This window comes from Musca autumnalis, unplaced genomic scaffold (genome assembly GCF_047663935.1).
Source record: "Musca autumnalis isolate F117 unplaced genomic scaffold, ASM4766393v1 scaffold_4, whole genome shotgun sequence".
Lineage (NCBI taxonomy): Eukaryota > Metazoa > Arthropoda > Insecta > Diptera > Muscidae > Musca > Musca autumnalis.
The window spans coordinates 36,934,845-36,947,913 of record NW_027411977.1 but is presented as its reverse complement, the minus strand read 5'-3'; the positions used below and the strand labels follow the sequence as shown (position 1 = coordinate 36,947,913).

At 37.6% G+C, this 13,069-nt stretch overlaps 1 protein-coding gene across 1 annotated transcript in view; it reads right to left on the bottom strand.

Annotated features, from left to right (window-relative positions):
- The window catches only part of Eip78C (Ecdysone-induced protein 78C), a 316,686-nt gene extending 308,410 nt beyond the window's left edge, over positions 1 to 8,276 (bottom strand). The window contains exon 1 of the mRNA XM_073979819.1: positions 6,432 to 8,276. Within this exon, the coding sequence (XP_073835920.1) occupies positions 6,432 to 6,487 (56 nt within the window). The 5' untranslated portion in view covers positions 6,488 to 8,276. The remainder of the gene's footprint in view (positions 1 to 6,431) is intronic.
- Positions 8,277 to 13,069: the final 4,793 nt, after the last annotated feature.

Below are 13,069 nucleotides of genomic sequence, written 5' to 3'. Positions count from 1 at the left end.
ATACAGTGTCGGCTAAAACTAGAGCACACCCTCAGAACATTTTTAAATAATAATTTTTTTGTTTTTTGTTTATTGTTGACCTTTGATCTTTAATATTTCTTCTTGTGATTTTAGTTCGGCTATAGGTCCTTGTAATAAAACAACGAAATTTTGTTTTATTTTTAATTATTTATTTCCAATATTTCGGCCGTCTTCGACGGTCATCATCAGGGTTTGTTTTTTCAAAAAGATCCCTGATGATGACCGTCGAAGACGGCCGAAATATTGGAAATAAATAATTAAAAATAAAACAAAATTTCGTTGTTTTATTACAAGGACCTATAGCCGAACTAAAATCACAAGAAGAAATAATTTTTTTAAGAAAACAAAGTTGTATTTTTTGTATTTTTTTATTTCCTTATTATTGAAAACACACATAAGTAATTCAGAATTTAGTAAACACAAGTTAACATTCAAAAAAGCATTTAAGTCGTAAATATAAGCGGACAAAACTAAAGCATCCCCCAATTCGAGGTACAACAAAAACTATTGAAATCAATATTTCTGTTCAGATACAAAATTGCTTAGATTTAAATATTAGCAAAAGAATGGTAGACGCCCACTTATTCAGCCGACGATCAGCAAACAAACCTTTCATATCGACAAAAATGAAAAAGCCAGACTGGAATTCGCCAAGACCTATCTGAAGTGGAGTGTCAAAAGTGGAGGACTGTGCTGTTTTCTGATGAGTTTAAGTTTAATTTAAATGATTCAGATGGAATAAAGCGTGGACTAAATGGGCAACGGTTAAATCCTGTAAAACATGGAGGCAGAACATAATGGTCTGGGATTTTTTCCCGGGACAAGGGATTGGACCAATTCATAAAACTAATGGAATTATGGATCGTTACAAGCGTCGTAATGCATCAAAAGACGTGATGTTGCCTTATGCTGAAGAAGAGACGATGATAGGATGATAACGAGCAAAAACATGTATAGAAAAACATGTATCAATCGAAAAAATTGCAAAACCGAAGAAAATTTATTTGAAGCCGCAAAAAATAGCCTTCCTAAAAGATGTGGTTGTGTCATCCAGAATACTGGATACGCAACGAAATATTGATTACAATAGTTTTTGTTGTACCTCGAATTGGGGGGCTGCTTTAGTTTTGTCCGCTTATTTTATTTGCGACCTAAAATGTTTTTTTTTTTTAAATTTTAAGTTTTGTTTATTAAATTGTGAATTACTTATGCTTGTGTTTTCCAATAATAAAGATATAAATAAATAAAAAGAAAACTACAAAAATTACAACATTGTTTTCTTAAAATATCATTTTAAAAAAATGGTGGCCGGCACTGAACGACCAGAAGACCAAAAGTCACATTTAACGTATAACTGTTGACATACGCCCTTTAACACAGCAACGCCAAGAGTATCGTCCGTAAGAAATTATTATCTTTCTCTAAAATTCTTCTGATATGATAATTATATTCGGTTTGTCTATTAGAACTCCCAGCAGGTAGCCTAGCCTATAATAAATCGCTTTGGCGTCCAAAATTTTTTTCTGGCCATCTATAACCACTCCTCGTCTGCCAGAGATCACCATGACGTATAATTGTCGACGACAGTTATACGCCACCTAACATTGAACTTTTAAGTTTTCGTCCTTTAATGATTAGGTTTAAAGTGTCGAACTATATAACCGTTAATGCCGTATATATACGTTCGAAAGACCCTTTAGGGCTAAATATATAACAGCCTGATTATTTTAAGATAATTTTAGTAAGAATAAGTCGGCTTTGCCGGCCCCTAACTTACGACTGTACAAAACAAGAGGAGTGTAGAACCCAAATGTACTATGAACAGATCCCTCATTTTAAAATTAAATTGTATTTTCGTTGGTTATGGATTTTTTTTCAGCGTAAAATTTAAAGCGTTTGAGGAAACAAATTATTCCAATGACAGACTCCGAAAACTTAACACTGTCTACACCAAAACAAAAATGTAATCCTTCTTATCTTGCAAGAATAGTACTTGGGCGGAGGTTTTGAAGCATTTGTAACTTTATCGAGAGAAGTATAGGAAATAAAATTACAGCGTTGCTAAAAGGATACACTAAACTTGTGCGAGAGATGTATGAAAGGGTGGCACTAAATATTAGGACATTTTGAGATCTATACCTCAGAATGTAGCGGCATCCCTTACAAAACGAATATAGTCATGATATCATAGTCTTGCTTACTTTGTTGGCCCTCTATAGAACGTTTGTCCTGTAAACCGAACAATGAAAATGTTATTCCCATTCCACTCTATTTGTTGCTTTACTTCTATAATGTTCGTGTTCGTGTTTTTCGATCTTGTCTTCCACTTTTTTCACTCCATCGAAGCCTTGGCCTTCCATTATAAGGGCTTTGCTCACGATCATTCTTATGACATGTCCTAGCCAACGCAATCGTTGTATCTCGATACGTTTAAGTATACTGATATCGTTATATAGCCGATACAACTCGTTTTCATGCGAAGTCGATATTCGCACAAGCACTGCCTTAACAGCTTGTTAGAGTTGTGTCGTTCCGGAACGAACTAGTTCCAAGCAACTACTCCACAAAAGCAACGACCGGTACTAGGTCCGACTATGCGGTTCAGCTAGTTCCTTTTTACCAGAAAAGTAAAGGAACGGAAAAATGGTAGATATGATAACAATGTCAAAAAGAAACATAAAAAATCAATTATCGTATTTTATTTTTTTTAATTTAGTTTTGTCAGCGTTCGACTTTTTCTTCTGTTTTTCGTCCATTTTTTTCTTTATTGTGAAATAGTCGTCAACCGAAAGTCGAAAAATCAGTTCTACCATTTTTACCTGCAGAAATTTGTCTGGTAGCCTGTGGCAGAAGAGAAAGGCCCTCTCTCCTCTCTCACTCTCTTAAAAATTGCTGCCAGTTTTACCACTTTTTGGGGTTAAGGAACGCTCTGCAGGTTAAAAATGGTAACAAATGGTAAAAATGGTAACCTCAGGTAAGTAAAGGAACACAGCTATAAAGTTTGGTACTAAAAGGAACTATGGAACTAACTGAACGACCTAGTTCCTTTTGCGGAACGGAACAGAAAAGATCGAACCGCAAAAGGAACGAGATTACACAACTCTACAGCTTGTGCAAGTACCCAGGCTTCGGAATCATACATTAGCACGGGTACTATCAGTGTGCTGTAAAGTGTTATTTTTGTTTGACGGGATGTGGCCCTTTTATACCCTCAGCATTTATGCTAACGAGGGTATATACATACATTTTATACTGACAAAATGTGCCTCATCGAAATAATGGTTTTAGACCCGAAGTATGTTTGGACGAAATATGTTTCAGACAATTTGGAGTCGATTTAGCAATGTCCGTCCGTCTGTTTGTCTGTCTGGCAGGCTGGAGCGCACCATAACTCGAACAGATCAACCGATTCGGTCTAAAATTTGGCTTTCGTAATATTTTGTCCAAACTTAGTTTAAGTTCTAAGATGGGTTATATCGGTCCACTCCTTCCGATACCTCCCCCACAAAAGTTCGAAAATGTTCGGAAAATTTGTGCGTACGATAACTCTTGAAAGGAGTAACCGATTTGGTCCATACATTGCACATCGTGAAATGTTTACCAGACCTAGACGAGGTTCCAATATGGACTCAATCGGTCCACTCTTCGGGAACCTCCTACACAAAATTTCGAATAAGTTCATTTTAGGACCTGCTCTCGAATAGCTTTGATTTTTGTTGTAACAACTTGTATTCACTGCCCGCATACGACGGTACCAGTTTCTTCAGGGGCAAGTCCATACTCCCTGAGAAAATAGCCTGAAAGTAGCAAAAAAAAAACCATATGACACCGTGTGTAGTGGTTGGAGCGCAAGATAATTCTCGACGGATCTGCCGCTTTGGTCCAAAATGTTGCCCTCGTAATATTTTGTCCGAACTTAGTTTGATTTCAAAGATAAGCCATGTCGGTAAACTCCTTCAGGCACCTCCCCAACAAAAGTTCAAAAATGTTCGGAAAAATTTTGCGCACGATAACTCTTGATGGAGTGACCGATTTGGCCATACTTTACACATCCTAATAGATCTACCAGATATAGATCAGGTTCGAATATGCACTATATTTGTCCACTCCTTCCGGTACCTGCCACACAAAATTTGGGATAAGTTCACTTTAAGAGCTGCTCTCGAATCACTTTGATTTCTGTTGAAGTAACTTGCATTAGCTGCCCCAATTACGACGGTAAAAGTTTTTTCAGTGGCAAGTCCATACTTCTTGAGAATACAGCCCTAAAGGTACAAAAACCCCCTTTTGCACCATATGTAGTAGATGGAAAGCACGAATAACTCTCGAACTGATCAAACGATTTGGTCCATATTTTGTCAAAGCGTAGTTTCAGTTCGAAGATGGGTCCGGTCCACAACCGCCGACACTGACACACCACCACCCTCCCCCCCCACATATTTCAAAAATGTCACTAAAATGGAATGCTCGATATCTCTTGAACGGAGCAACCGATTTGGTCCAAACTTTAGTTTGCTTTAGGTCCAATATTACACTGTGCAACATTTTTAAGGTGATCTTGTGCAAACAATTCGAACTGAGGATTTTTTGAAAGTACAGACACAAACGACAAGAAACCCTAGTTGGGTTTTGTTGTGTCAGATCCAGCTCGGATTTTATGGCCCCATCTAAACATGGTTAAATATTGAGTTTTTAAAGAAATTCGGGGCTATATCTCTGAAACCAATGCGAATCTTCGTCTGACCTCTGAAGCAAATTTGTAGATAAGGATAAGAACAAAATATTTGGAGAAATAATGAACTCGAAAAACTATATTTATTGCCTCAAATTTCAAAATATATGCAAAAATTCCACATTTTTTATACATTTTGCACCGTATCTCCAAAACCGTTAATTTTTTCTGAATATTTTCTTTTCGAAAAATATTAGCTGGAATGTAATGCACAACTCTTCAGAACATGTCATTGTTGTAAAATGCCTCTATGCCGTTGTTTTTAGTACATTTTTCAACGACGACTTAATAAAAATGTCAATAATGTAGTGACATCCGACATGGGAGAATAAACTCTTGGTGTGAACTGTGTTTGAAATACGTGTTGTAAAAGTTATGATGCAAAATACCGCTGAAACAACATGAAGTAAGCACTTTAGAGTTTCAGAATGTTCTAGAGATTTGTTAAGAACTTTATTTGGAAGATTTTTGCAAAAGGTTACTTGGTTCAACTCCCAATAGTTTAGCCGATACTGACCAGAATTTCAGCAATTATGTAAAATTTTCTGTATTTTATAGATTTTGATGCCCTAGATGGAGTTTTTCTAATGTGGTTTTTTCAAAAGATAAGTTCTACTAGTTAAAGGCTACAAAATTGCTAAAGACAGCAAGACCAAATTCCTATTCGTTTCTGAGATAAAGGCCTGATTAATGCAAAAAAGTGTAGATTTAGCCTGGTTTAGATGAGGCCATAAAATCCGAACTGGATCTGACAGGACAAAACCCTACTAGGGTTTTTGTAGTCTAAATATGTACTTTCAAAAAAAGCATACTAGAAGTTGTTTGCATTTTCAGTGTTGCATAGTGTTAGTTTAACTTTTAAAATGGCCCATATCGATCCTCTCATTAGGGTACCTCCCCCACAAAAGTTCAACATTTGTGTCTAAGTGCAGTTTAGGGTCTGTTCAAAGATCCTTTGGAAATGTATACCGATGCTGTTCGTTGTGGTCCTGTTTAAAGCGATATTATGTTTTCCGTGGACAAGTCCATGCTTCCTGGCATACTGGTCCAAAAGTTATACGATGATCCACTGAAATGACTAGTGGACGCGATAGCCATCGAAAAGATATGACTTCCAAAATAAGATCCACTTCCATAATGGACCAAGTAGGTCTATTCCTCTAAGTACCTCCTCCGCAACACTTTTGAACTTGAATCCCGATCCACATTTTTGTCCGCAAGTTCGAATGTCAAAAAGACCCTAAATACATTCGTCCTGTCCGTTGATGAAAGTTTAAATTCTAATAGGCTGAGAGTATATCTCTGTCGGCAAAGCCGACTGATACTTTTTTACTTGTTTAGATTAGATTACATATTGTAACATGGTCGAAAAATGTTTCCACCTAAAATTGTGAAAGGAAACTAATTGTTCCGTTTTAATTAAAACAATTTTAATTAAAACTATTTTCGGCCCGGCCGAACTTAACGTTTTTTTATTGTTGTACTTTATTATTGTCTGAAACGGATTTCGTCCAAACATACTTGGGATCTAAAACCATTATTTCGATAAGGCACAAAGTTCAGAAGAACTTTTTGGTTTGGAACCGAGGCCCCAACAAACGAAAAGAACCCGTAGTTTATTCCACTTAAAATAAATGTTATAAACAGTTTTAGCTGAATGTTCCAACTCTAGACTTACCCCAATAAACGATTTTCACAATTGTCATCAATTAACGGAGTTCCTGGATACTCCATGGATTGATGGTGCCAACCCTCAATGGGGCGGGTCTTGAGACCATTAGACGATTATAATACATTTAAACAGATGTAGTTAGAATTATTTTCAGTATAAAAAAACGTCAACGAGCCGCAGATGAAACTTTTTAACGAATGATTAAATGGGACACCGCACGAAGTTGAGTTGCACTTTTGTTTTACTTAAATATCTAATGCACACAATATAGAGGATATTTTCACTTTTTTCACATGTGTATTATTACCATTATTGCTTTTTAGTTAATTCAATTGATTTTTCAGTTTTGTTAAGTTTCACAATTCTTTAAAATTTACACCCGGTTTTTAAGTTTTAAAACATTTCTTTTTCAATTTTTCTCACTGCCACAGTTTGAGCGTGTATGTGTGTGTGTGCACATCACAAAACTTTAATATGACCGCATTTATCATATTTTACTAAATCCGCTATTGCACTTTAATACGGTGCAAGAAAAGAAGAAAGCTTTTGCCGTTTCTTCCTTTCGTTTGCTTTGGCAGGCATGGCAAATGCACCACTTTTTTGTTTTATTTTATTTTCCTTTAGGGATTTCCCTATTTCTCACTACTGTTTCGCTCTCTCTCACTCTCTTGTTTTGTTCTCAATATTGTTGTTTTGCTGATTGAATAGTTGTTGTTATTGCTGGTGTTATCTTTCCTGTCAACATCATCCTGTTGGGCACCGTTATAAAACTTCATGTGGTTTTGTTATTGTCCATCCTACTTCTTTTTTCTTGCTTGGCCTACTCTACTCTTGTGACAGTTTTTGTTGTTCCTGTTTTGTTTTTTGTTAGAATGTGCGTGTGTTTTTGACCGGTCGGAAAGCACATTCGGCATGATAATGCCTGCAACTGCAAACGATTGAGATAGCCTTTTGTTTGTTGTCAGCTCTCTTTTTGCTCTTTTTGGGTTGTTGTTATTGTTTGCTGGCATATGACTTTGCCGGGTTTCGTTTATTTACCGTTATATTGTGCAAGCCAAGAGGATATTAGAAGAAGGTAGGAGACACACTCACACACACATGCATACCCATGCCGACAGCCGCACAAGGAAATGCAGCTTTTTTAAGTTTCATCAAATGGAAATGAGCCGAACTAATTTTTTGCAACACTCACTTCCTTCGTTCCTCGTTTCGTTTATTTCTATTATTTCCAAGCAAATTATTGATATTTCAATAAACTGCAAAATTAGCGGATTTTATTGAAATTGAAAACAATTTTCCATAAGAATAATAAATTAATTGCAGGAACATGCACTCAACACATTAAAATAGTTTTTATTTGTTCTTCAGTATTCCTTAAATTCTTCAAATTTATCAACACTTTTTACTTATTTTGTTTTATCTTTTATTTTGTAACTGTTTTAATTTATTTTTCCCTTAAGTTTACTTTGTTTTAACTATTTTTGTGATTGCACTTTCACTTTTTTAACAAAATTGTTTTTCTTTATAAATTTTCCGTTTTTTAATTCTTTTGTAAAACACATTTGTCCACTTCACAGTCGTTGTCGCGTTTAATGCACATTTCAATGGAAACTGCATTAAAAATTCATTTTGACATTTATTTCAATTTGTATTTCTCTCCTTCCTTTTTACCATTTTTTCTTCTCATAACCCACATTATAACAGTAGCAGCAGCAGTCTCTCTGCTTCTTCCTTGTCTCCTATTTTTTATTGGAACACTTGTACTAAATATCCAAACAGCAGTCAGTAGCAACAATTTTTTTACATATTTAACAACCAAAAAAATAACAACAAAACTTCATCCCCTTTTGTGCAACACAAGCCAAACTCGCACCAATTAAAAGCTAAGCAAAAGCTCCGTTATATTGCACCATTGCAATTCGTGGAAAGGAGGAAAAGGAATGTGTAAGAAAGAGAGTAGTAGTGACACAGGTATCATCATCTGTCCAACACATTGAAAACGTGTTAATGCAACAATAACGAGGAAATGATGGAGGGCGAATGTAAACAGAGAGCCCTTTTTGGAAAAAAAAAGAATGAGAGAGTGAGAGAAACCGTTAAATAATCCTTTGAATGAGTGTTATTAAAAGAGAAAATGTGTATGGTGTGGCCATATCAACGGTTTTGCGAATTATCCTTTAAAATTGAATTTCCGTTTCACGTGTTGTTCCGTTAAGTCCCGGTCCACACTAGAAAATTTTTTATTAAATTAGGCTTTCTTAAATCGAGTTCATGATATATACTATGGAACACGATCTAGGGACGCATAATTTCATGAATTTTTTTTTTCAATGAAATCACTCAAGTGTGGACCGGGGCCAAACAATGGAAAATAATTAGTCGTCTTTGCCGAATGATAAATATCCTCAGCGTATCACCGTACAAAAAAACTGTAAAGCTGAAAGCACATACAACGTTTGAGTAAAGTTTTGCGTTGGGCGTTGACAAAAAAACAACAACAACAGGTCGACGCCGACATCAAAGTCCGGCGTTGATGTGTTTGCCGGCATATACATATTTCAAATGAATTTGAATTTTTCGGCATCATGCCCAACAGTGTAAAAACGACGAAAACGACACAAAACTTTATTCAAACGTTGTATGTGTTATCAGCTTAAGAGGAGTGGTGGACCTAATAACCTAATTTTAGAAGTAAATAGCATTTCGAAGGTTGCAAAAGATGTTTTGGAAGTTCCCACTGACAGATCCAACTACCAATAAAGCATACGCAGAATAAAAAATATGGCGTTGGACAATAATAATTGTTCTTACAAACATCCCAGGCAGGACAGGGGGATTTTTTACCATACCAATGAGTTTTTTACCTTACCAATTCATATTAGCTCAATAAAATGAGACATACTTATGGTTCAAAATTGTTATACCCTCAGTCTTTAGGCTAAAGAGGGTATATGGAAATGTTGTCATGTCTTTCATAAGCAAAAGTTATCGCGGTTGTACTTCTGCATTTAAAAATAAATTATTATAAAAACGCTAATTATTTTAATGAGCACAATTGTCGCTAAAAGGTTATCACGAAACGTCAGTGAGTAGACTGCGTTATATTTATTTGTAAAATGTTACTCAGTATTCCCGGAATTTGCAAAGCATATTTTTCCTTTTGCTATGTTCCAGAACCTGCAATAAGCTACTATTTTTTACTACGATAAAATTTTTTCCTTTATGTTATCGAAAAATATAGTAAAAATTAGTAGATTCTTGCAGTACTGGAACAGAAAAATTTGTTTTTACCGTTTGTTTTAAATTTTTTGTCAAATAAATCAAAGAGAACATAAAAATAATCAAATCAAATACCTCAAACTAACAAATGAACTGCAAAAAGAAACACTTCTGATGGTTAAATAAAATAAATTTTGCACATTTTATTTTTATACCCTCAGCCTTTGGGCTAAAAAGGGTATTACACTTTGATACGACCAAAAATGTGCCTCATCGAAATAATGGTTTTAGACCCCAAATATGTTTGTATGATATCCGTTTCAGACAATTTTGAGTAGATCTAGCAATGTCCGTCCGTCTGTCTGTCTGGCTGGCTAGTGCGCACGATAACTCTCGAACGGATCAATCGATTCGGTTCAAATTTTGGGTATAGAAATATTTTGCCCAGATTTGATTTAAGTTCCTGAGAAAATAGCCTGAAAGATGCAAAAAGCCCCTATAGCACCGTGTGTAGTGGATGGAGCGCACGATAACTCTCGATCTGCCGATTCGGTCCAAAATTTGGCCTTCATAATATTTTGTCCAAACATAGTTTAAATTAGAAGATAAGCCATATCGGTCCACTACTTCAGGTACCTCCCCCACAAAAGTACAAAAATGTTCGGAAAAATTATGCGCACGATAACTCTTGAAGGGAGTGACCGATGTAATCGATACTTTGCACATCCAAATATATCTACCAGATGTACGGGCATGTTCTGGCATTCACCTCTGCACCTCACGTGTATCGAACACACCTAAAGCTGTTCTGCAACACACTTAAGTACAGTACACATTGTCAGTTTTGAATGACGATTTTTTGCAATTATCGATAACTGTCCAACTGGGTGACGTAGGGGATGGAAGATACCAAGCAACGGTCGTGACCGGTTTTAACATGGCAAAGCCCAGGATTTATCTTGGTCCCTCTTTCGTCTCAAGTGGACACTGACCTCCCCGTGGTGTCACCTGAGGAACTGCCTTTAACACCCGTTAAAGGTAGTGAGCTAACATGTGCCGCGCGTTCACCCATAAGAACGTTAAAAACTTGGGTTTGGGCGTCGGGTTAGTAACCCTCCCATAGAAAAAACAGCCTACTATGAAAAAACGAAAGAAAAGAAAAAAAAAACCCTCTAAAGTTGACGAACCCCCCAAACGTTTTAAGGACCATGATCTGCGAATCTGCACCTGGAATGTTCGCACTCTTTATAGAGAAGGTGCAGTCTTCGCATTGGCAGACGTACTTGAAAAGTACAAGGCCGATATTACTGCCATACAGGAAGTACGATGGATTGGGAAAGGCGTAACAACAACACCTAAAGGTGACGCACTGTATTATAGCTGCCATGGCGTAAAGCATGAGTTTGGTTGTGGATTCGTAGTTAGTCGGAGACTAAAACATCTGGTATCCAGCTTCACCCCAGTGAATGAAAGACTTGCTGCAATTCGAATAAAAGCTAAATTCTTCAACATCAGCTTTATTTGCGCTCATGCTCCCACTGAAGAAAAGGACGAACAGACCAAAGATATATTTTACGAGCGCTTAGAAGAAACATATGACCGTTGCCCTGCCCATGACATTAAAATCATTCTAGGCGATTTTAATGCCAAAATTGGAAAGGAGAATATCTTTGGCCCAACAGCCGGGAAATTCAGTCTCCACAGTGAAACATCTGACAATGGTATGAGGCTGATAGACTTTGCAGCTGCAAAAAACATGGTAGTTAGCAGTACCAGATTTAATCATCTCGATATTCATAAGGGCACCTGGCTGTCTCCAGATCAGAAAACAAGAAACCAAATTGATCATGTTGTGATAGATGGAAGACATTCATCGAGCGTGGATGTACGATCGTTCCGAGGCGCAAACATTGATTCGGACCACTACCTTATTGCAGCAAAGGTACGCACCCGCTTAAACGTAGCAAACAAAGTACGAACAGACACAACACGAAAGTTAGACATCGGTAAGCTGCAATCACAACAGATAGCCACAGCATATTCCACTCAACTAGCCCAATTGCTTAATCAAAGCACTTCTCATCCCGATAACATATCAGCGCAATGGCAAAGCATTGCCCACTCCATGCAAACAGCCGCAAAATCCATACTTGGATACCAGAGACCTCCACCAAGGAATCCATGGTATGATGAGGAGTGTCGTGCTGCCACCGAAGAGAAAAATGCGGCATATAAGGCTACTTTACAATCCGTAGCAACGCGTAGCGCACGAGAGAGATACCGGGAGAAAAGGAGGGAGGAGAAACGTCTTTTCCGCAGGAAAAAGAGGGAGATGGAAAAGCGGGAGTGTGAAAAAATCGAGATGTACAGGAGCCAGAATGAAGTCCGAAAATTCTACCAAAGAGTCAAGCATCAAACTGATGGCTTTGGTACAGGCACATCCTCCTGTAGAGACCAGCAAGGTAATTTGGTAACTGATACAGATAGTGTACTCAGGATATGGAAAGAACATTTTCAAATCTGTTGGTATCCAATAGCAGCGAAGGCGACGAAGATACCACAGTCCCAATCCCAGAAGATGGTATTGAATGTATACCGCCCAGCCAAGATGAGGTAAAGACAGCAATAAATCGGCTGAAGAATAATAAGGCAGCAGGGGCCGATGGCTTACCAGCCGAGCTGTTCAAAACCGGAGGCGACACGCTGATAAGGTGTATTCATCAGCTAGTTAGCACCATCTGGCAGGAAGAACGAGTACCCGACGATTGGAACCTGAGTATCCTGTGCCCCGTCCACAAGAAGGGAGATAAGACTGTATGCTCTAACTATATGGGCATAAGTCTACTCCCTATTGCCTACAAGATCGTGTCAGGGATATTGTGCGAACGACTAAAGCCTATGGTCAACGAGATAATTGGACCATACCAATGCGGCTTTAGACCTGACAAGTCCACCATTGACCAGATATTTACCCTGCGGCAAATCCTAGAGAAGACCCAAGAGATGCAGATCGACACCTTTTTGTCGATTATAAAGCAGCCTTCGACAGCCCGCTGCGTTCAAAGGTATTCCAAGCCATGTCTGAATTTGGTATTCCCGCAAAGCTCATCCGGCTTTGTAAAATGACTTTAACTGACACGAGGTCCTCAGTTAAAATAGGAAAGAACCTCTCCGAAGAGTTTGGTACCAAAAGAGGTTTCAGACAAGGAGACAGCCTTTCGTGTGACCTCTTCAACATCCTGCTAGAAAAGGTTATAGAGAGGCAAACGTCAAAAGAAGTGGCACAATCTACACCAATAGTCACATGTTACTTGCTTATGCTGATGATATAGACATCATGGGCCGATCAGTAAAAGAAGTAACTGATACCTTTATAAAGGTCGAAGGAAAATCTGCTAAAGTGGGTCTGGCGGTAAACGGTGAGA